Source organism: Chaetodon trifascialis, chromosome 6 (assembly GCF_039877785.1).
Source record: "Chaetodon trifascialis isolate fChaTrf1 chromosome 6, fChaTrf1.hap1, whole genome shotgun sequence".
Lineage (NCBI taxonomy): Eukaryota > Metazoa > Chordata > Actinopteri > Chaetodontiformes > Chaetodontidae > Chaetodon > Chaetodon trifascialis.
In genome coordinates, this window is record NC_092061.1 from 20,211,874 (window position 1) to 20,234,820 (window position 22,947).

The 22,947-nt window shown below is 40.5% G+C and overlaps 2 protein-coding genes across 2 annotated transcripts in view; both read right to left on the bottom strand.

Moving 5' to 3' along the window:
- LOC139332062 (protein unc-13 homolog B-like) overlaps positions 1 to 22,947 on the bottom strand; it is a 175,880-nt gene that overhangs the window by 59,717 nt on the left and 93,216 nt on the right. Inside the window, exons 11-13 of the mRNA XM_070963760.1 lie at positions 3,952 to 4,001; positions 3,759 to 3,834; positions 3,004 to 3,009 (exon numbers count right to left, since the gene is read on the bottom strand). Of these exons, the coding sequence (XP_070819861.1) occupies positions 3,004 to 3,009; positions 3,759 to 3,834; positions 3,952 to 4,001 (132 nt within the window). The remainder of the gene's footprint in view (positions 1 to 3,003; positions 3,010 to 3,758; positions 3,835 to 3,951; positions 4,002 to 22,947) is intronic.
- On the bottom strand, positions 4,331 to 22,911 carry LOC139332061 (uncharacterized). Its single transcript, XM_070963759.1, has 3 exons — positions 22,364 to 22,911; positions 5,630 to 8,528; positions 4,331 to 4,750 (listed from the first exon to the last, which is right to left on the bottom strand). The coding sequence occupies exons 2-3, from the start codon at positions 8,409 to 8,411 to the stop codon at positions 4,680 to 4,682; spliced, it is 2,853 nt and encodes a 950-aa protein (XP_070819860.1). The 5' UTR covers positions 8,412 to 8,528; positions 22,364 to 22,911; the 3' UTR covers positions 4,331 to 4,679.

Consider the following 22,947-nt stretch of genomic DNA (forward strand, 5'->3'; position numbering starts at 1 on the left):
CAACGAGAACCTCCAGTTAAAAAAATTCAGGAGATCAATTCTCTTTGTGATGTTGGTCACTTTCAACTTTGAAGGTCGTGGAAACTTCTCTCTTTGAACACACACTTTTGGAAACCTGTCACACATCTCTCCTTTATTCCCTCCTTGAAGACAAACACTCACATGTTTGATTTACTACATTTGTGCGGATCTTCGCTGTGAGAGCTGTAACAAGGGGTGCTTCAAGTTTTTTGTCCCCACTACAAATGTGGATACTTCGAGAGACTTTGTAGTTATCATAAGCACTCTAATGTTCAATACTGAATTGAGCAGACAGATGGTATGTGCTAAAGGAGAAGCTTGAATTTTTAGGAAATATGCCTTCTTGCTGAGAGTCATATGGGAAGGTCGTTACCACTGTCATATCTCTGTCAACAGCTGGTTAGCTTAGCTTAATAATGAAGACTGAAATTAGGGTAACTTCCTGGACTAACCACTGGGAACTGTTCAGAGCCAAGAAATAGTCATTTGGCTTTAGAGGTGCTGCAATGTGGATATTGTTACTTATGAGCACAGCCAGGCTAGCTGCTTCCCCCTGCTCTCAGTCTTTATGCTATGCTAAACAAATCACCTGCTAGTTGTATGTTTTTTATTTAATAGGCAAATATGACAGAGGTATCAACTAACCTAAGCATCCATCAGAAAGTGAATGAGCAATGTTAAAACTATTCCTTTAAGAAAAAAAAATGCAGTAAAACATGCAGTAAAACAGTTTCTTCTTAGCAGATTATTTTCTACTGTGCTGTATTTTGTTTTGTAAAATATGGCTGTCAGTGTAGATCTGCTGTAGCAGGATGATTGGGACAGGATTTGGACAGCCTTTCTTCAACCAAGTACTGAAGTTCAAATGTAGTTTTCATCCTCCAGCAGCACTTTAGAGCTGTGAAACACCTGAGAAATGTCCTTGAAATAGATGCACAGCTTGTTTTTTTAAACCCAAACTGGCTGTGCTCACAGCATCTCACTGGCACATGCTGTCAGCTATCATTAAGTTAAACTGATTACTGCCATTTATTTGCTGCAGCACTCTGTGATTCATCAACTCACTACATATCTCTTCACTTTAAGAGAGAGTATTTGAATCAAGTGGAAGGAGGCGTTTTTGATGGTTGGTGTATTTAGTTTCCTTCATGTGACATTAAAAGAAGGAGGACACCAAGTCAGACACATGTTTGCTAAAAATAACACAATGAAGTTAAAGACTTGTTTCCATAGTGATCCTTGATATACACATAGCAAATATGCAGGAGTTCAAGTGATGACTACACTGTGCATAATGTTAACTGGACCACACAGATTACGAAACATATTACAGACCTTCGTGCTTAGTGAACTGCTTAATCTCCCCAGCTATGGCTCACCAGGAACAGTCTTTTTTTTTATATATTAGAGCTCCACATATTTTAATACCTCAACAATGAGCTTTCTGACAGCTACAAAACCACAGAAGAAGACATGCTATCACCTGACAAGAGAAGAAGTGAAGGTACAGGAGCTGGGGTGAGCCCTGCACTTTTCTGAAGCCCTGTACAGCAGCAAAGTTGGAAAACAAAGCTGTGGCGTGTGTGGTTCCATCACATTGACTGGGCACAATGCTCCGGTGTGTTTTCAATGAGGGAAACATAAATCATTTGAGGTGACAAGAAAGTCTAAAAGCTCACATTTGCAGGAGCAGGAGAAAATAATCACTGTTCTAAATTCATATGCTGGTTACAAAAGTGCTGACCAACCGAGTCTGTGTAACCATAAAGACCTGCTGAAGAAAGTACCAAATTCAGGACACATGCAAGCCTCGGCACATACTTTTAGCTATGTGAGGTCTTTCAATCCTCACAATGACACTATGAACCACACTTATCTGTTCATATGTTCTCTGTTTACTTGCGGATTTTGTTGCTATATAACAGGGGGCATCAATTACATTTGTCCAGGGGCCAGATTTTTGTAAGCAGACACTGTGGGGGGCGGACTTTGAAATAAAACAAAACAAACAAACAAACAAAAAAATTATTTAGGCCTAGTGAGTCTAACAATTCTTACAAAATAAATGTTTTTTTGAGGCTACATAAGTGTGAACATACTCAAAAAATTAAAAATGCATAATGATAAGCAGACACTTAACAATGCCTCTTGTGTCTACTAGACCAGCTGTGTGATTCTCCTCTGGAGTTACCTGAAGTAGTCAGGCCAGAGCATTGCTGTTGGCTCCAGGGAATGGCCAGCCTGAATGATTTCTCTGCATGATTTGTGTTATGTTGATATACTAAACGAAGTTGGACTATTAGACCGTTGTCTCAGACTTTCTATCTCTTCAAACCTCATGGGTGTTTTTTTGCTCAGACTTCTACTTCTACTATGACCTTCACTCTGAGAATCCACTTCAAATCAAAGGAGACAAGTTTCTTCAATCAGATGAGTCAAGTTTCTTAGATCCCAGCAACTGAATATTCACAGCTCTAACCACTCAGACACGTTCCAGCCTCCCTTAAGTACTTCAAAGTAAATGTGAGACTAAAGGGAGAAAGAGACAATCAAACACAACATTTATTAGCATTTGTTTGCTTAGAGGGGCAGGTATGTTGTTTATTTGTTGTCTTGATGAAACAAAGCAAGACAAACCTATTAATTAAGGGACTTGTAGCTAAAAAAAACAATCAGAGAAAAAGCTTCTCACTCTCTAAACATCAATCAGCTGAGGGAAAGCTGAAAGCATTCGAAAGACAGAATTTATTTTTCTTGTGTTAGTCAGAATAATTTGAAATACAGTGGAACAATGATTGCTATTTGTATGAGGGTGTGCTTGTGCATGCGTGTGCATGCACATACCAATTTTCTGTAAAGGCGCAACTTCACGCAGAGCAGATCGAAATGCTTTGCTACAATCAGGACCATTAGAGAGTTTGAATCGAGCGAACATACAAATGGTAAAACACAGCAGCTGAAATTCTCTTCTCTTTTACTCACCATAGCCTGAGGGCCGACGAAGGGAAGAAGACAACATGTGCAAGCAAAGAGAAGAAGAAAAAAGTAAAGGTTAGAGACAAACAAACAGGTTCCCCTCTGAGGAGATCAGCAGCTTTCACCTTGAATCCAGCTATTTGGTGTTTGCAAAAAATTATTACCCAGCCAGTGCTGTTGCTTCATGCATTTATCCTGTATATATTAACATGACTTCCTCTGCTGCTTCCAATGCTGGAGAAAAAGCTAACAGGTCATTACAGCCTAAATCAATAACCAAAGGTTACAGGGCATCTGGCACACAGCAGTTGTAAAGAAAACAGAAACCAACAGGGTACATACAGGACACCAGCAGCATTGGAAACCAACATCATGTACATTTTTACAATCTCCCCCCAAAAGAAGTTTGAAGTAGATTTTGGTTTGGTTTTCCCTGTTATGGTGTGATTGTATAGAATGATAAAAACACAAAATCACTTTGTCAATTTGGTTTTAAGGTTTCAGAGTGTAAAATGTCACCTGCAGTATTTTATTAGTTAGAAAATTGGTGAGAAATGAGGGTCTCATTTCTGAATTTGTTTCACATTGTTGATCATATTCAGCAAAAACATGATCAACTAACAAGATGAGCTGACGGTTTATATAGTATGTACTGAACTGATGGAGTTAGACGGCATTTGCACTGTGACCCTGACAGGTGGTCACAGATAGGTGAAGTTCAAAATAAAAATGTCAGGAAGCAGACATCGAGTGGTACTCACCAGTTCACTGACGAGGGGGATGGGCCTCCTCTTGCGGAGGTCTGGCATGCTGTCAATACCGAATGGTGTGTTTCCCCTATACAAACAAGTACAAAAATGCAATGATTAGTGTTGAAATAAAGAAAATTCAAGCGCAATAAGGAAATCTTATTCTCATTCACACACACATACACACCAAAAGATGTTAACTGACCCTGGTTTGGCCCATGGGTGCTTGCTGGGGTCACCATCTTGATCTCGGCTCTGAAATAGAATGTCAAAGGTCACAAAGTTAGCCATTTGGAGGCCGACTGCTTTACTGGATTCAAGACACTGAAGCATGCACGCAAACAAGCATGAGAGAAACAGCAAAGTGAGAAGAAAACACCAGAGAGAAACACTGGGACTGATCTGGGTTGGTTGAGTTTCAGTACTGCATGCCAGAGAGGACATTTGAATCAATCATATTGTCCCCGAACATATATGAGCATCATAAATCTGGTTCCACCTTGTAAAGTAAACACCTATTAAGCCACACATGCTCTCAGTAAACTCATACTGAATATCGACTTCAAAGCTGTTTTTTTTTTTTTGTCTGACAGCTAGTAAAGAAAATACCAGAGTGAAATACAAAAATGGTAGCCTGACAGACTCCACATCAATTTCATTTTTCATCAATATTGTATCCTAATCAATACTGACCTATCTCTCTACAGCATTCTTATATTTATGAGTGAAACAACAAATGTTTTTAATAGGGCACGGATGCATTGAGGCCGACATCTAGTAAAGCCTGAAGCTATATCATTAGCATTTTTGAGAAACTGACAGAAAGCGATATAAACACAATAAAAAGGAAAATAAAATCAAAAGAGACGCGGAAATGAGAAAATGTCCAAATAATATACAGAAACTGTACAGACAGAAGACCCTTTCAGGGTGTCATATTAATAATGTTAACGGGAGAGAAACCACAAAAGAGGTAACCTGTTCTCCTCCATCTTGATTTCCATCTGTAAAACAGCATATGAGGAAAAAAGACAGAAAACAGTCATGGACAGTTTTGACTCATCATGCAAAATAACAAGACACACCCTGGATTTGTTGTTATAAATAGTAAGTTGTTGTTATAAAGTTGTTATAAATGCTTGGGTGATGTTAAAAGCAGCACCGCCACTGAGTTTTCATAAAGGGGGTCTAAGGTCATAAATGTTTCATTAACATGTATAATTTATCATGAAAATGTCTCTTCATATTTCCCTTCTCCTTCCCCTTTAATGTCAGGCTTGCTTTCCAAGGAGATAATTAATGTTTTCTCATTCAGCAAATGGCTACTGCTGGTGCTTTGGAGAGGAGTAAGGGACTCATGAATGGCAGGTGATTCATTATTCTCAAGGGGGTAGAAAAATTATAGTATCAGCATAGATAGTTTGGTACAATAAATGCCCAAGGGACTTTTGGTTACAGGGGCTTATATAATCACTGGGTGAACATACTGAAAGGGGATATCGGCCGTATCCTTTTATCAATGTACACATTGCACTGTAACTGTGACAGATCAAAGAGTTTTGGCAACAGTGAGAGTTTCTGAGGACAAAACAGCGGGGTGGAAAAGGAAAGTTTTGAAGCAAACAAAGTCAATACTTTCATGGTCAATAAAACTAAATAACGTTCAAATAACCCAAATAAATAAAAATACAAAAAAATAAAAATACACTTTTACCATGAGGACTGTTTAAAGCATGAAAAGTGGGAATAACTAACAAAAAAACAAAAACAAAGAAAGACCTGTGACTCAAAATTAATGAATGACTCATTTACTGAAATAAAACAAGGCAAAATGCACACGATGAAACAAAAGATGATTCCAACTCAAATCCAGTGATGACTACCTGGTTCAATGTCATCCTGAGAAAAGTTGGACATGGTCACACTGGTGAGGTTGCGCCTGGTCTCCCTTTTCTCCCGCAGAATCTGTTGGAATGTCCTCAAACACTTTAGCCTGCGTTCATCCATCTGGCTTATATCATTGGATGCTACATCTCCTTCGGCTTTGTCCACTGGGGCCACAATCTCTGTGGCGGATTGCTGTGGCTGTGGCACCTCATTTTCTCCCTTCTCCTCCAGTGCTACATGTTCATCTACCAACAGGGATTCTGCAGTTGTGCATTGGGAAAGCTGGGCTGTAACATGCAGATCTGAAGGACCATCTGCAGGACCATCTGAAGGGCCTTCTGCAGGTTGTTCCGTCAGGCCATCAGGTCGAGACATTGCAGTGTTGGAAATTGGGTCAGGGCAGACTGAAAGTTCTTCTACGCATGGGGGGATCTTGTCTGAACAAGTAGGATGTTGGCAGGTGTCTGTAGACTCCAATCTAAGACAGTTGTTGACTTCCTCAAGCATATGCTCCACAGAGAAAGCATCTAATTTGTCTAGAGTATTGTTTTTGCTTAGTTCCCCAACAGCATTACTTTGATCAATCACATCACCTTTCAGGGTTTCGGCAAATGTTTGGTCAATTTGTGAATCGTAGCATACAGGTTTTGAGGGCAACTCAGCTGCAGGCAGGTCAGAGGGCATTGACATGTCATAATCTGTTTCATCTCCAGGGTTCTGGGCTCCGGGTACTTCAAGTTTGCGCAATGCTCCACGCAGGGCAGAGCTAAAATCAAGTACAGCTCTGCCTATACGCTTGACATTGAAACCTCCAGCTTGTGCATCTGCACTGCCAGGGTGAAAGAGTTGGTTTTCTACGTTGTGGTTACCAGCTTCAGTCTCTTGGATGAATGGCCTATCCACATCAGCTTCAGTGGTACATAAGGACGCCTCAGTCCATGTCACTGCTGAAGACTCTTTGTAGGCTATATAGTTTTCCTGATAACTATCAACTTGACAGTTTGTCTTGTAATTCTGAGCACTGGATTGTCCATAGTCAAATTCCTCTGTTTCTCCATCATGCCCATCAACTGAGTGGTAACCAGAACTTTGAGGGTAGGAAAAATCTGCAGCACACTCATATCCTACAATGGGGTTTTCAAGGCTGGTATCTGTTGGAACAGGATTCCCAGAGTGGGTTTGAGGTCTTCTCCTCCATGACTGCCACTCCTCCCTGCTAGAGGTGCTGGCAGGTGAATTGTAATGTTTCCCAGAGCGAACAGAGAGATGTTCTGAGCTTCCTGTGGAGCACTGTCCTGATGTACCGTATCCTCCTGTACCTCTGTAGTGATCCCAGCTACCAGCTCCTTCACAGCAAAGAGGGCTCTCACCTTCATGCTCCTCCAGGCCACTATGCCACACAGATTCCCCTGTAGCACTGTGTGGTGGTCCAGTGTTAGTCCAGTGTTCCTCCCCATCATCAGCTCTTTGCTGCTTCCTTCCATGACTACATGATGGTCTCTCTAGATCTGACTCAGACTTGGAACTATGACCAGAAGACAAAGAGCTGGTGCTTGGACAGTCTTGACCATCCTGTCTTTCAAGGTAGCCAAAGCTGAGCTTTCTTGCTATGGCGCCTACTGGGATATCTGAACTGTGGTCAGAGTTATCCTCTTGTTCCTCCAGGTCCTGATGATCCACTGACTCAGCAATTGGGGACACAGTAGAATCATCTGCCCTTGGTAGCAGTAATTCTCCATGGATGCTATGCTGCTCAGTGCAAACTTGAGGGAAAAGATTTGAATGGGACTTTGGCATCACATTCCCTAAACTGCCATAAGCACTGGCAGGCCTTCTGCGGGGGGATTGTCCATCTTTGCACCCTACCCCTGACCAGGTACCTGCATGTACCCCTGAACCAGCCTTGTTGCTAGAACGAATGCCTTCAATCTCCATCAATACAGCATCTACACAAGATGATACTTCCTCAACTGACCCTCGAACTGAGGTCAGGTAATCCCTGAGGTCAGAGATTTCCTCCTGGATCTTGTTGATCCCCCTCAGCTCTTTTAGAATGTGCTCAATGACGGCACTTGATGCCTCCTCTTTATCTTCATCTTCTTCCATCAGTGTACCTGGGAGAGCTCTGTTGAAGTTGTAGTCCACACAGTCACCAGCAGAATAGGGTCTCTTTGGCCGAAAACAGGGTGAATCAAAATCCCGTCCAGCTGCTCCTGCAAATTTGGCACCATTCATGTCTGGGCCTATTGGACTGTAGTGCGGGGTAGGTCGCATCTGTTCACGAGTTGCTCGAATTTCACCCTCAAAGGAGATTCGTTTCAGATTTGCTGGGGATCTGCAGCTTTTATGCTGCAAAGTGCAGGGTATTCTTATACATCCTTCTCTGTTCAGCTCCACCTCTCCTACACACGGTGGCCCTGGTGGTACATCATGTCCTTTACCGTTTGACACTTTTGGAGAGTAGGCTCCAGCCCTGGGGATAACCTTTGGATATATACTTCTGTGCTCCTTTCTGCCCTCCTGTGTTTCCCCCTCCCCCTCCTCCTCCTCAATGCCCGCATAATAGAGGTGGGAATCTGGGGCATGATGGTCTGCAGAACCTTGCAACAGACGATGTATTTTACCCCGAATGACTAGTGCTACCCTAGGATTTGGAGCCCTCTTTTTGGGAGAATGGACTTTTGCCTTCGTGCCTCCTTTGGGGGCAACACCTGCTCCATGTTGTCCATTGAAGCGATTCCTGGAGAACATATTCTCAGGAGAGCAGTCTGTCCTCATCTAGTTCCCCACATTCTTGGTGGGAGTTACTATCAAAATGCCTCCGGTTTCATAGTTCATTTATCAAGCCTGTTGGAAGCTTATTCAGCCAAACCACTTAATGTCAGTGGTCCATGACTATAATGGGAAGACAAAGAAAAAAATTCTTGTAAACACTGACACACTGTAACATCAAAGTCAACTGAAAACTGGGGAAAGAAGAAGACATTTGAGGAATTACAGTCCTTCCTTAATGACGATAAACCTCTTTGCCATGGTAAAAAAAAAAAAACCCATAAACATCCTTCTCAGATCCCATATGTCAACTTAAATATAAAAGCAAAAAAAAGGTGTGTAAAAAGGGAAATGCTGGGACATAGCAGCTTGTGCACTCTTTCACGCAAAAAAAATAGATCACAAAAGTGAGTGAAGTGCTGTCTTCCAAAACACTCCTCTCCTTGTCTCGAAAAAAGAAATTCCATACTTATGTGTAATATCATAACATGAAAATATGATATGATAAATGTTGCAGTCTGTGTCAGTGAATATACCATTTACATATTTTGAATGCCACCTCTCTGAACATTTAAACCATGTCCTCACCATACTGGAGTTATAATGGAACAATAATAATATCAGATTTTCAGGTGAAATCAACCTTCAGAACGCAATGACCATATCAGTTGAGTCTGAAAAGCAAAACTCCCCTGGTGAACAACAATAGGATAGTTACATTGTTAGGTATGTTCTATTTACTGAAAGTATTAGTGAAAATTAATAAAATGAATTCTGAATGGTAAATGCTAAATGAAAGGGACATCCAAATAACGAGCATGGCATGCATCCTGAGGCTTAACAGGAAATGGAAATGTTTCAGTCCATTGGAAGGCAATGCAGCTCAGGCCTTTCATCAGATTTATCAATGAAATGCTTCTTTTGCCATTAATTAAAAATTGTAAAGATTCTTGGATACAGATGGTCCGTGTTGTTGCAGTGGATCATACAGTACCTGACCTTTCCTAATCTCTTTCAATCACTACAAGTGGACATCATCCATTTTCAATTAGATTGTCAGCACACAGGCTTTCTAATATACCTCTCAATTGTCTGTCCTTCACACACACACACACACACGCAAATAATAATAGAAGGACGCACACAGTGAAATTCACATTAACCATTGTCTCATTTTTTCAGGTCAGGATTATAGACCTTAAACTGACATTAATGTTTATAATGACATAACAAAATAATCTCAAACTGTGCTGTGAAAAAAGCTACTGAGGAGCGATGAACAGCATGTGCCTTGAGGGCTTGAGAGACAGATTCTGACCTATTACTCTCACAGAATAGGCTTAATCACATTCATTCATTGACTTATTGTGAAGTAGTGAATGTACATTCGACATAAAACAAAGACTAAGTGTTTAGCCAGTTTCAAATAGACAAGCTTAGGATTCCTAATTTTCATAACTAAAAACCCCTTTCGTGAAGACACCAAACACAAAGTGGTAGGTTCCTGTGTAGGTGGACTATACTGGAATAGGGTAATTACTTGATAAGTCAGTTTGGAAAAGCTTTGAGCACATGTTCTACATGTTTTAAACACTGAAAACATGGTGGTTAACAGTACATTTTTATCAAACAAGCAATAATATGAATGGGTGTAACTACTAGCAAGGGTATTAAGGAGCAAGTGGCCTGTACAAAACTGGTGAAGACCATCAAATTAAATAAGAAAATCAACTTCAGGGGCCATTAAAGCTTAAGTAGAGACTATTGTGGGGAAATATGTGGGGCCAAACATGAGCCTCAACAAACACACAGCAGAAATCCCTATGTGCTAGAACTTGATTTAGAAAGACCAGATGACATAGATCCTTTGATTGAGCCAAATTATCAAAGTGAGCACCTCACTCTCTCTCAATCTACAGATCAGTGGAAACAAATTGTGTCTAAAATGCTTTGGAAATCAGTAACAGATAGATTGTGCAACTGTCTGTTTTGACATATGTAAAATAGGAATGCTAACCAGGACGGTGTTCATGATTCTAATGTGCCACCTAAACAAATACATTGCCAGTTGTAGAAGTGTAGGAGAGATGCAGAATAAACAACTTAAAGGGCAAGTTCAAGGAATGGCTCACATCACTTTCTCCCCCCATGGCATATCTCTTTTCTTCTGTTTTGCTCTCTTTGCTTGTAGTTGCTATCTTCTTCTTTCCTTAGCTTATCTTACAATCAATTTCCAAGGCACTTCTGTTTTACGTTGGATGGGATCTTTCTGTGGTCTTGGTGTTCTGTGTACCATACACTTTGTAATATTGGATGGTTGCAATGATGATTACTAAGACACTTAAAGCTACTCTTGATAGATCTCTTTGGTCATGAGTCTGAACTTAATGCCTTACATTTAAATGTAGTGTGTATCACGAGACACTTCAAAAGAGAGAAATAAACAGAAATATCTGCTGGTGTGTTACAACATGAGTTTTTTTTTCATCCTATTTTAATACCTAGAAGTAGGTGGATATGTATTAAACAAGCAACATTTTGGCAGGATTTTGTCTCATCTAGTATTTAATATTAAAGGTTAGATCCCTAAAATTCTATGTCTTATGTCATAAGCCCAAAAGAGAGTACAATCTGTGAGTAGAGCAGCCATTCTTACGCATTCTTTATCGCCTTCTCTCACTGTACTAAGTTAGAGAAAAGGAAATTATGAAAAATTAAGTATTCTTAATTTCATTTAAGGAGATTAATGAAGACTTTGGCACATGTACTGTAGATATTTAGTGCTAGGAAACCTAGTGAAGATGGAGTTGTGAATAGGGAAGTAGGATGGAAAATGTAATGCAGTCAAATCAATCCCGCCTTGAGGGCAGACCAGCCACCACATTAAGGCAGATATGTTCTGACTCAGCCTACATAAATTACTGCACTTTAGAAACTAAAGTACAGAAGTTGCAGACGAGCACACACAACGCTGTCACTTGTTCTGAATGTATGAATAAATTTAAAGGGCATAAGAAAAAGGTTATGTCAGATATTTCACTGCACCGATCAGACAAACAGACAATGCTAGATTGAGAATATGACAACAATTCAGTTGAAGTTGGAGGAGTTCTTTTGGGTGCCCTTGGTTCAGGATTTAAAAGTCCAATTATTTTTCCACACAGACAATGCTAGGTGACTGAAAGTTGGTGCACGTCCAAGACTTGGACTGACATAAATCTCTTCTGCTCGAAACAACAAAAGATGAGCAACTGTGAGAAAACGTCAAAGGTACAAGGCTGTAGACATTACAAGCATAAGATGGGAAGTGAAGTGCGACTGACGAACTGAAGAGCATTGAGATAAGAAATGGAAAAGAACTGCTGGAACAAGTGGCTTCTCCCATGATGATGCTGCTGCCAATCAAATCGGACCAAACCACACCCACACAGTCCTGATGAAGCAGATTGGTGGAGTTTTAGAGTTATCAGTATCAGGCAGGCTTTTTGATGTATTTATTTTTCTTACCTTAAATGTTGCTTTACGTCACAAATAATGAACGTTACATAAAATTACTACGGATTTAAAACAAACAAACAAAAAACAACAACAACATGCTTTCAGGAGCTTTAGCTGAAAAACTGTCAACATGCTGCTCTAAGAGCAACATTTCTTTAACCTTTTCTCCCGAGGAAAAAAAATGTGGTGATGCTTTTCTCACTGGCAGCATCAACACGAGTGCTTCACACTGGTTGTTTTTCTTCCTGGGAGCCTGGTGCAGAGCAGCTGGCTGATGGCAGGATAGGAAGCTCCATCATCTCCATCCAGCCCTACTGATTAGTGAGCTGCAGGGAGGATGGGAGGAAGCTCTGGGCAGGTGCAAGGGTCTCTACACCATGTCAAGCCTTCAAGACCTCTATAAATATGATGCTTGTTCTGGTCCTTTGTGCAGCCCATTCAAGCTCAAAGCTCTTATTATTAAAACCTACAATTTACATAACATTACACAAGATAGCTCCTTTATATTATTTAGTTTACTCATCTCTCTGAGTCTCCTCCCTCTTCTTCTCCTTATTATATAGGTCTCCTTCTTGGCAACGTTGCCTTGCTTTTTTTCTCTGTCATTTCACATTGGCCACGACCCAAGAGAGAAACTCACACTCCAGCCAAAAAGAGAGATTTTGTCTGCTTCAGTGCCAGCAAATGACAAGGACTACTCCCAAGGAGATCTGATTTCTTCCTCTCTGGTGAATAATGCTGCAGCATTCAGTCATGTCACAGCAGAAAAAGTGGAAGGATAGGAGGTCAACTTGTATAAAGCTTAGAAATGCTGACGTTTAACTCAGCATGGCCAGAACAGTGGTCAAGATTATTACTCCTTGTCTTCATAAGGTAATTTACAAAAAAACAATGTTGTCATGTTTTCCTGAGAGAGTAAAGACATCAGAATTGGTTGATTTGCTGCTTTTTTTCCTGTATTGATCCACAGGTTGTAAAAGGCTTTCAAATACAAAAAAAAAGGCCTGAACCCAGACGAAACTTCCACAGGCCATACATGTAGCCACGAGGTGATTTTAAAGTCTATCAGCACCTCATATTTCACAGTAACACTGTGGCATGAAGCAGCACTCAGACTTGAATATAAAACTAGTGTGTCTCTACTCAAGAGTGGAAGTATTGTTCCCTTGCTGTGACTTCCAAGTGCATTCATAGTTTATGGTTTGAAGCTCGTGGCAGTAAATTTGGGGTAATATAAGAATTAAATGAGGTGCGAAGTTTGGAACAGGTTGTAGATTTGGCCTCCAAGACCATTGGCCTTCTGCCTCCCTGCCTTTTTACCTCAGTCCATGACCTGAGTAAAGTTGAATAGAAACTTTCTCATTTGAGGATCGAGCAGCATTTGCACAATACAATTTAATTTCTTTGGTCTAAAAATTCGTTAGCATCCTGTCATTCTGCGATGTTACAGATTTTGTTATAGTACATGGCAGTAGAGGAGATAAAACCAAATGTGACAGTAATTTCAGTGGGTACAGTTAAGCATAATGAACTTGGCTACATTTTTGCTACTATTCTGTGCTTACTGAGGTAAGAACACATGGAAACATGCAGCTGAATAATAGTTAGTGCAGATTCTTGTTTCAAGTCCTTGTACATAAGGGCATATAAGGCCATAGATAGGCCATTTGTCAGTTGCGAATAATGCATGCAGCATTGTGGCATGGGCACATGAGCATTTTATGATCTGACAACTGTACTGTAAGGTCCTAATGTGAATCCTAATGTGAACAATTGTGAATTTCCCTTGGGGAGGAATAAGGTATCTATCTATCTATCTATCTATCTATCTATCTATCTATCTATCTATCTATCTATCTATCTATCTATCTATCTATCTATCTATCTATCTATCTATCTGAGAATATCTGATTAAAGTTATACAAAGATTGTCTTCGTGGTTAAAGAAGCTAGTGTTGACTAAGACTTATGGCAGTGCACGAATGTCATGCAACTTAAACCTTTGCGATACAAAGCCACCATCATTATTCACACAACTGCAAGAGGTCACTTGTCAGAGAAGCAAAAAATATAGGTAGCTTTCAGGTCATTGTCTTGGTTGAACAAATGATCAATGCTGCTGTGTTTCCAGTGAGGACAGTCTCTCACATTGTTATACCAAGTTTCCCTGAACATGGATGAATGCTTTATTCACTTATCCACAAAACCATATGGAATGACGGCCAATTGGCAAACAACACTGTCCACTCATAAAAAAACACCTTCTTAACAAACACACCACAATGCTGTTAAAAGAAAAAAAGAATTTTCGATAATTATCCTCAAAATTCAGACGTTGTCCCAATCTCTCGACACGTGCCAAAGACAAACCTTGATCTGTTGCACTTAAAGTGAAAGTGTAATGTTAGTCACTGCTGCTACATTGTGTGAATCTTCTTTTCCATATCATTCGTTACCAACACAGCTATTGACTATACTTGTACCTTGACAATGTCAAGTGTAGTGCTGCTTTTGTCAATCTCGCCTGTATTGACACATTACAGTCAGCTTGCCTTATGAGTCAGATGAGTGTTGAATGGTTAATTCAGATCCTGAATGATGGACAATGCAATTGCTATGCCAGGAATCTGACTGAGCTCATCAGTGTAGTCAAAGGCCTCTTGGTAAATGGCTTTCATCTTGACTGGACCAAGGGCCTTGTAAAAGCTCCTCAGCACGTTTCCTTTTCAAAGGCGGAAAACTTATTGATCAGTGTCTTAAATGCAGGCAAACATGTCGTGCCCTTCTGCCAATATCACATTCAGACTATCAATCAAAGAGCAGTATTAACAGCCAACATACTGTATGGTTCTATTATACCTTGCATCAAATTGCAAATGAAAGAAAATAACCCAACTGCAGGTACATTTAACAGTCAGAAGGACTGGTTTGGTTTCTCATCAATTTCAGTTTTTCTAAGGCATGAAAAACAATCACATTTAGTAGTAAAGCAGGACAGATTAGAGAGAGAGAGAGAGAGAGAGAGAGAGAGAGAGAGACTAACAACAGAACAACAACAGAAACCGCAAACAAGCACTAAATCCCTGACCAAAATAGCCACAAAAGGTGAAAACTTAATAAAAACAGCACCTCCCTACACTACATCAATGATGTAGACCTGCAACTTGAATGCTTCAAGGTAAACCCTTCCTTATAGTAAAAAAAAAAAAAACAAAAACAAATCTGAAAAATCAACCAGGACAAGATTTGGACTTTTGACAACAGAATTTAGCTCTGGTTCCATTTAACCACTGGATGAAACAGCTATTGACCTTTTGGTGTCCCAGTGTTACCAATGGTATTGGGTGTCAAAACACATGGACTAAACATTCACAGGCACATTTAAAACCGCTCACAACTGTGTTTTTCATTCTGGACCTTGAAAACAGCAGTTTGACAAAAAAGTCTAAAAAGTATTGGATTTAGTTCGAGCTGCCAGCCACATCTCATGGCTTTCAGCTGTGGATGAACTGCTCATTTGTCATGGAGAGTGAAGATACTAAAGCTAACACAAATACTTCTTATAAAATGATTATATTAATCTAATATATTACACATCTATTCTAATCAGGCGTGTATACACCAATTATTGATACTTCATAGGGGTTACATGAAGATAATAACATCAGTTAACACTTAAATGTCATTATAGCTGCTTGCAACTGTGTTGTTGTATGTTATAGCCTAATGACCCAGGAGGACCTTCAACCTTACTTATCATCTTGAAAATGAGCAACTGAATTATTTTTCATTCAGTGACAAATATTTTTCTAATGATAGTTTTGCTTGTTTGCATTCTAACGTCACAACATGTGGCACTAATTGAAAGTGGGACGAATATACATCGAAATTAGCTTTTCTGGAAATGCCTTGGTAAAATACAATATGAATCCAGCCACTTGCCCACAATTACAAGAAAAATACATAATAGACCCCGCAAAGTGCATAACTGCAGCTGATTGGGAACAATTCTTCACAGGCGATTTGAGTGTGTCCCTGTATAAGAAGCAAAATGCTCCCAAACATCTTGAAAGTCTGAACATGTGTGTAATCTGCATGCTATTCTGTTTAAGACAAAGGGTGCCTGACAGAAAATAAATACCACTATTAGGAGGGGGCTTGAATCCTGAAGAAAAGAATGACAGCTGGAAGAATAGTGGGCAGCTGGCTGGAAAAGAGACACAGAAAGAGAAAGACGCAAGAAGAAAAGCATGATCACAGCTGTTTGAAAGAGTGACAAAACAAATAGCAGTGATGGGTATTTTTAGAAACAAAGTAGATGGAGTAAGCACTAGAGGAAAATAATGTCAAGAAAATATAATTTGAGAGTGGAGCTGTTCAATGTTTCATGTAAAAAATGAATGCACATCACATGAATCCTTTAAGACGGTGTTTATTGGTCTTGGACTAAGTCTCCACGTTTCTCCAGAGTCATTCATTCACAATTCACACTATGGCCAACTTTACTCCAATTTAGTTCCAATTCACAAAATACAAAGAAAAAGTCAGTGCAACCGTGAATTAAAACCCAAAGGAAATAAACTGTTTTGCAACATGAAGGTGCAATCAGGGCTGGAAAAAACAAATGACATTAAAGTCAATGCTAAAACAAATTCAAGCTAATTTAGGCCTCTGAACAGTATTTTCCTTTAAGGCACAGCATGTTGATATGGCAGATAATAGAAGAAAGGGGAAATAAAACAAAAAGAAAAGCATAAAAAGAAGAAAACTCATTCAAGCTGAGTTAGGCCAGTAGTTTTCTACATGGTGGTGATGTCTCTGTTACTGGGATGGGAGACTTCTAACAACATGTGAAGCACTGCAATGAAGGTTCAATCAAAAATTTGCTGCACATTGACTGTTTTTGCCAAAGTTGACTCACAGGCATGTGATCCACTCTTGGTTAAATTTTAACAAGTCGAAACACTAACTAATGCGTCATTACTCCTGAGCAGCCTCCAGTAAGAGCACACATGCTCACCAGTACACACCCACCCAAAGGACTGAGTCATGGCTGAGCGGGACACTGGCCTGGCTGTCACCTTCATTAGACTAATTCTCCTGCACACTCTAATTGATTTATCATCGCCACTCCAGCTCAATCCAATTCCATCAGTCTTTTCTCAAACACACACTGCAGATACACATATGGTCTCTCTCTCTCTCTCTCTCTCTCTCTCTCTCTCTCTCTCTCTCTCTCTCACACACACACACACACACACACACGCAAACACAAATTCAGTATATCATGTACAGACTGACATAAGCGACCCTCCTTTCCATTAATCTCACACACACAATCACACATTAACACGGGCCACCGCCCTACTCGTGGCAGTGAAAGGAAATTCAGTTTGCAGCATGAACAGAATGCAAAACAAGGTAAAGTGCTAGCACTTGAAGGCCTCCGAGGGGCTCTTGAGCAAAGCTGTTAAAGCAGCCAGGAGGAACGCCCTGGCGAAGTGTGTCACTGTCATTTAGCAGCGAATATTCAGAGAGGGAGGGAGGGAGGGAGGTTGGGAAGCGGAAGGTGTGATCACTTTCCTGAGCAAATCCAATAAGATGGGTCTGCTCCCTCTCCATCCTTTCTTCCGTTCGCTTGAGTGAGCGTCTATTCCATGAACCGGCTGCCACCGGTAACCCGATGCAAGTGAGGCTCCGGAGGCTAATTGATTTAGCTTTCTCTCAGCCCTTTCAGAGATACCAAACAATGATGCTGCGTGTTGTCCTTGCCATTCTGCTCTGAACAGAAAGCTTTTTTTTTTTAACTTTTCACTGGCTCTGGTAAATTGATGGTTGTGGTGAATGATGCCTGGAACTGCAACTGCTGCTAAGACAATGTTTAAAACTTGTTTCACACAGTATTTTCTTTGTCTTGTAGTCTTTTCTTCTTTCTTTTTTTTTGGGGGGGGTGGGGGGGGGGGGGGGGTGTTGATGAAAGTCAAAACCGTTGTGATGTGGTTGTCTTTCATGTGGTCCTAACCCTGAAGTCAGTTGCACCAATCAAACATGAACCTGATTACAAAACAATGACAAAGATCATTTGTGATCATCCAACTATTTTAGTAACTTTCTAAAACTGATCGGTGGGTAATGCTGGTAGGAAACGGTACCGGAACGGTACCGGCAAGCAGGCAACTGAACCGGGCTCAGCATCCTCCTGGTGAACACAGCCAGACTGGGACTGAACACAGCCTCTGAGATTGCCAGAGGCACAGTACCAATGTGATTTACAGGTTCCAACTCACGCTCTGACTGCAGGGACGCCTAAGACATGGCAGTTTAATCAGAGTGAGAGGGAGGTCAGTCCTCAGTCAGCAGCCAGCTCCGGAGGCCCATGGAGGGGTTACAACAGGGTCAGGTGGCAAGAAAGCCACCCCAATGCTGCTGGACTGTGAACAGACTACAGCGACTCACTATCAACTCTTGAGGTATAAAGTGGTATTACAAGACAGGATGGGCCGGGGCTAGCTGGTTAGCATGCTAGCTTCAGTGGATATCTCTGTACACAACATGTAGACACTGATATATAGTGAAAACTGTTATTTCTTCACATTCTGTTGATAATTTTATTCATGTTTTGAATGTGTTAAACTAAACTCTTACATATTGTTCCTTTAAATGCACCATGAAGTAAAGGGTTGGAAATTTATAAAACCTTGCAAAATTAATTAAAATGAAACACCAAAGAAAAGTGAGCTATAGCTTCACATCAAATATATGGCCCTTTCCTGTATTTGATAGCATATTCATATGCATGCGTCCCTAGATAAAGAAATACAGGTCTCTTTGAGCAGCTGTGGATTTCAAGTAACTTTCACGTATACATTGTTTTTCATTAATTGTTTCATGTGATGGACGAAGTGTGAAGTTGTACTGACTGTGGCCTGGATACTACAGATGATCGTATCTAGTATCTACTATCATCTGTAGCCTCCATCTAATCACACCTCAGACATAAAGCTGGTCTCATACTGCCATTTCTCATCCACTCCAGCCTCCATCTTATTCTCATTGCCTCTGTCCCTACAGGACACCGAGCCGTCCCTCCACCCCACAGCTCATTTAATGTTCAGGTACTGCTCCGTGCACTGACCCTTGTTGTCTCTATTTCCTTGTTGTATCTGCTTCAAGGCATCCAACCCATTCATCACCTGTCATGTCTGGACAGGACTGGACATACTCCCATTAAACACACACACACACACACACACACACACACACACACACACACACACACACACACACACACACACACACACACACACACACACACACACACCCTTGTATTTCTATCTTTCCAATGGCTTTCATTGTTTCTATAGGCAATAACCCCAAACACAACACTCACTGCTGCTTACCAAGTGTAACTTTAATCAGCGCTCCTCGTACACGTTGTGCACAAAGTTCCTTCCATCTCCATAACTTGCATCTAAGGCCAGCAGTGTCACAGCCACAACTAGCAGCTACAGTATGTTTGCATACATTTTTCCTGGTGTCATTAACTCTCTCTGTCATTTCAGTGTGGCCCTGCAGTACTTACAGCACCAATGTTTCCCATTTTCAGATATCACCCTTGGCTCCCCTCACCTGTTCTGACTTTTTCCATGCCTCCTTGAATCCTTGCCCTTCTCTCTTAGTTTTTTCTATTCTAATGGTCCAGCTCTCAACCAAGCCTGTTGAATCAGTAACACACCTCACCTTTATGTCTCTGGGTTATGTAGTCTGGTACTCTAACTGCCTGTCTGAGCCTTCACAGGTTGCAGTCTAGAAAAAAAAATCCAATTGAGGGATGTCAAATCCAAGTGTAGTCAATGAAGACAAGTCAAGGAGAAAAAAGTCAAGGAATAAATTCATTTGCATTGAATTGAGCATAACTCCACCAGAACACACTGCAGCAATCAAAGACAAATGTGGCACATGTTGGTGATGGAAAACCTTACTTACTAACCTTACCCTATAATCTGAATTCTCATTTTAACCTACACATCAAGCTCATAACCATTAAGCACAACCTTGAAGGTGTGAGGACAGGCTAAAATGATTTTTGGTCTTCACTCCAAATGTCTAAAACTTTTGATGCACATGAATCTTGACAAATATACTTTTTTTGGATTGAGTCTATACTCATTTGCACATATAAATGTCAATGTGTCCACTCTATGAATGCCTCTGCAAGGTAAACCCTGCCACCTCCACAACCCTCGGCCTGCCCCACAGTTCATGCACATGGTGCTTGACTGACAGCATCCAAATCACTGTGGTCTTTCACCACGTCAGCAGCTCATTGTGCAAGGCCGCAAACAATTAGCAAGGTCAGAATTGGTGTGCGAGCTGAAGATAATTTTCATAATGTGTCAGTCAGAGGAGTAAATGTAAAGAGGTCAAGACCCAGAGGATTTTTGCAGCCAGACAGAAATGTCAAATGTCAAAAGAAATTTGGTACACAATCTATGAATATGCAATCTGGTCTCCAGCAGGACAGTGCCTTGAATTTGCAATAATAAACCCTCACATTTTCATATACACTGGTTTTGCTGCCATTACTGACTGCTAGTGCACAAAAGTGATTCAACCGATGTCCAGTCCGTGAAAATGTGTTCAAATGTTTCAAGAGAAAGAGTTCTACCTCAACAAACTCAAACGTCATCAACATTAAATAGATGTCACAGGTCCATTCACACTGTTTGACTGACAAGTCTGGGATGTGCAGTGAAGCAACAGTATGGCAAAAAGTGCTAAGCAGCAAAGATGTCATCAAAATACAGCACATTTTTGCAAAGAATAATGACTTTTCTTTGCCACAAATAATATTTTCAACAAATAATGACATGGTTGACTTTGTTTGATTTTCTTTATGTGTACTTGTTTCAGTCATTGCACCTTTATGCATTTAACAGTTTGGGCTGCTGCTCAGCTTGTGTACTATGTGGGTGCATTAAATAATAAAAATTGACAAACACTCAAGAACACATTGCTAAAATGTAGAGCCTGACAGATAAATTGGATGATTTAGATGATATTAGATTATTGCAGATATAGTGATAGCGGTGTGTAAGTTGACAAATAAGTAAGCAGAAATACAGAGTACAGAAACTAAGTTTGAAGTAATTTAGAAACAACGTCACCGTTACACATTTTGTCCACCAGAAAGTAGACAGTACACTGACTGATTTTTCAATTGTCTTGCTCAGTATGTAGCTTGAAAAAACTAGAAAAAAATGTACAAATCCCCAATAGTAGGGAATACATATCAAGCTTTTTTATCAATATTATCTGTTTATGTTGAAAAAAAATATTACTACAGTATAGGCAGAATCAAGACAGATGCAAATACATTTAGACTATGGCTGGTTGTTAACTCTATTCCTTCTCATCTGACCTATTTAAGTTGATAAAACACTGACGGACGGAACGGAATCTGCTGCCTGCTGTGGGCAGTAAAACTACTGCCTCATCTGTAGTTGGCAGCCATTTAATCAATTACTGGAAGCCCAGTGGCTCCGAACAAAAGGAAGCCTCAGTTTGACTCCCAGTTTTGGACATAAACATAAAGATGATAAGTTTGCTGCCTTTCCCTTACAGCTTATTTTACTTTTAGGCACTGTTAAGCAATGCATTTACCACAAAGATCAAAAATGATGATGAAACACCTCTACAATCATCTCAGCACTCACTGAGGGATCTGACCTGCAGTTTGAGAAGTAATGCAATGAAGCAACAATACTAATTCATTAATTACTGGTGATTAGAGCAACAGCGTGGAGCTTCTGGAGACACCCAGGAGCTCTGAAACCTCGACACGCTCACACCCTCCACACACCACGAGTGGGGATCACGACTACCCACACAGTGAGCTGTTTTGGAGAGGCTGCACTGAGTTGGAGGATAAAATACGTTTTATTTTTTTTTCTGCTTAAATATTATCTGCAAGCTCAATACCAAGCCAGATTGGCAGCGGGATGGGAACAAGAGGCAGAGATGCTGCACATAAATGCTCACTCAGCACATGGAATAAAATGATAGCTCAAGGGAAAGAGAAAAGTGCATAATTACTCTGATATTGTTTGGTAGCCTTCTAAAAATAGAATTTCTGACATGACTGTGCAAGTGAAAATTTCTGTTTCAGCACTTACTCCAGCACTTAAGATCACACACACATCACATTCAAACCTGATGGCACAAAGACAGGAGGTTCATCTGGGGGTCTTCAAAGATCCCAAGGGGCCAATAAACCCATTAGAGCTCCTCACATGACGGAAATACCCTGATTTATCACATTTGATGATCTCTTTTTCAACTCCAATCTCTAAAGATTCCTCAAATGTCTTCATCTTTTTTACAGCTTCTCTAAAACATATATAACTGTCATGTTATTAATATCTCTATCCTGATTCCTCAAGGGAGAACAGAGAACCTACCTCATGGAGAAAAAAGCTGAGCCAAGATGGTAAAACAAGAATCAGAGCCAAGATTGACAGCACAATCCAACAGATAACGTCTACAATCCCAAAAGGACATTCAGAGATTGATTGCACCTCTTTACGTCATTTTTAGAAATATGCAAGACAAAAAGCTTTGAAGTGACGAGTTGGGAAAACTAATTAATTCACTCAGCTGCGCAATAAATTAGATGATATTAGTGGCTCAAACATGAGTCAAAAAGGAGGAAAATTTGCCAGGTTCTCCTTCGCTTTTCTCATGACCGACATGCCAATCAAAACACTCTCTGTCACTTTCCCTGTATTTCCTGTACTCCTCTCTGTCTTGATCACAGCGCTCACTGAGTCGCTTCCCAGCGGTCTATTTCACTTCCCCTCTCAGCTTGTACACACCACACAGTCTCCTCCTCCTCTCGCTCTCTCTCTCTCTCTCTCTTTCATTCTATCTCTCTTTCTTCCTGCCTCTCTCTATTTCACATCCTCACATCTCCTGATTGATCTTTATTCCTTCCAGGGTTTTCCTTCTGCCCTCCTCCTCCTCCCAGTAGCTCCACTGATCACAG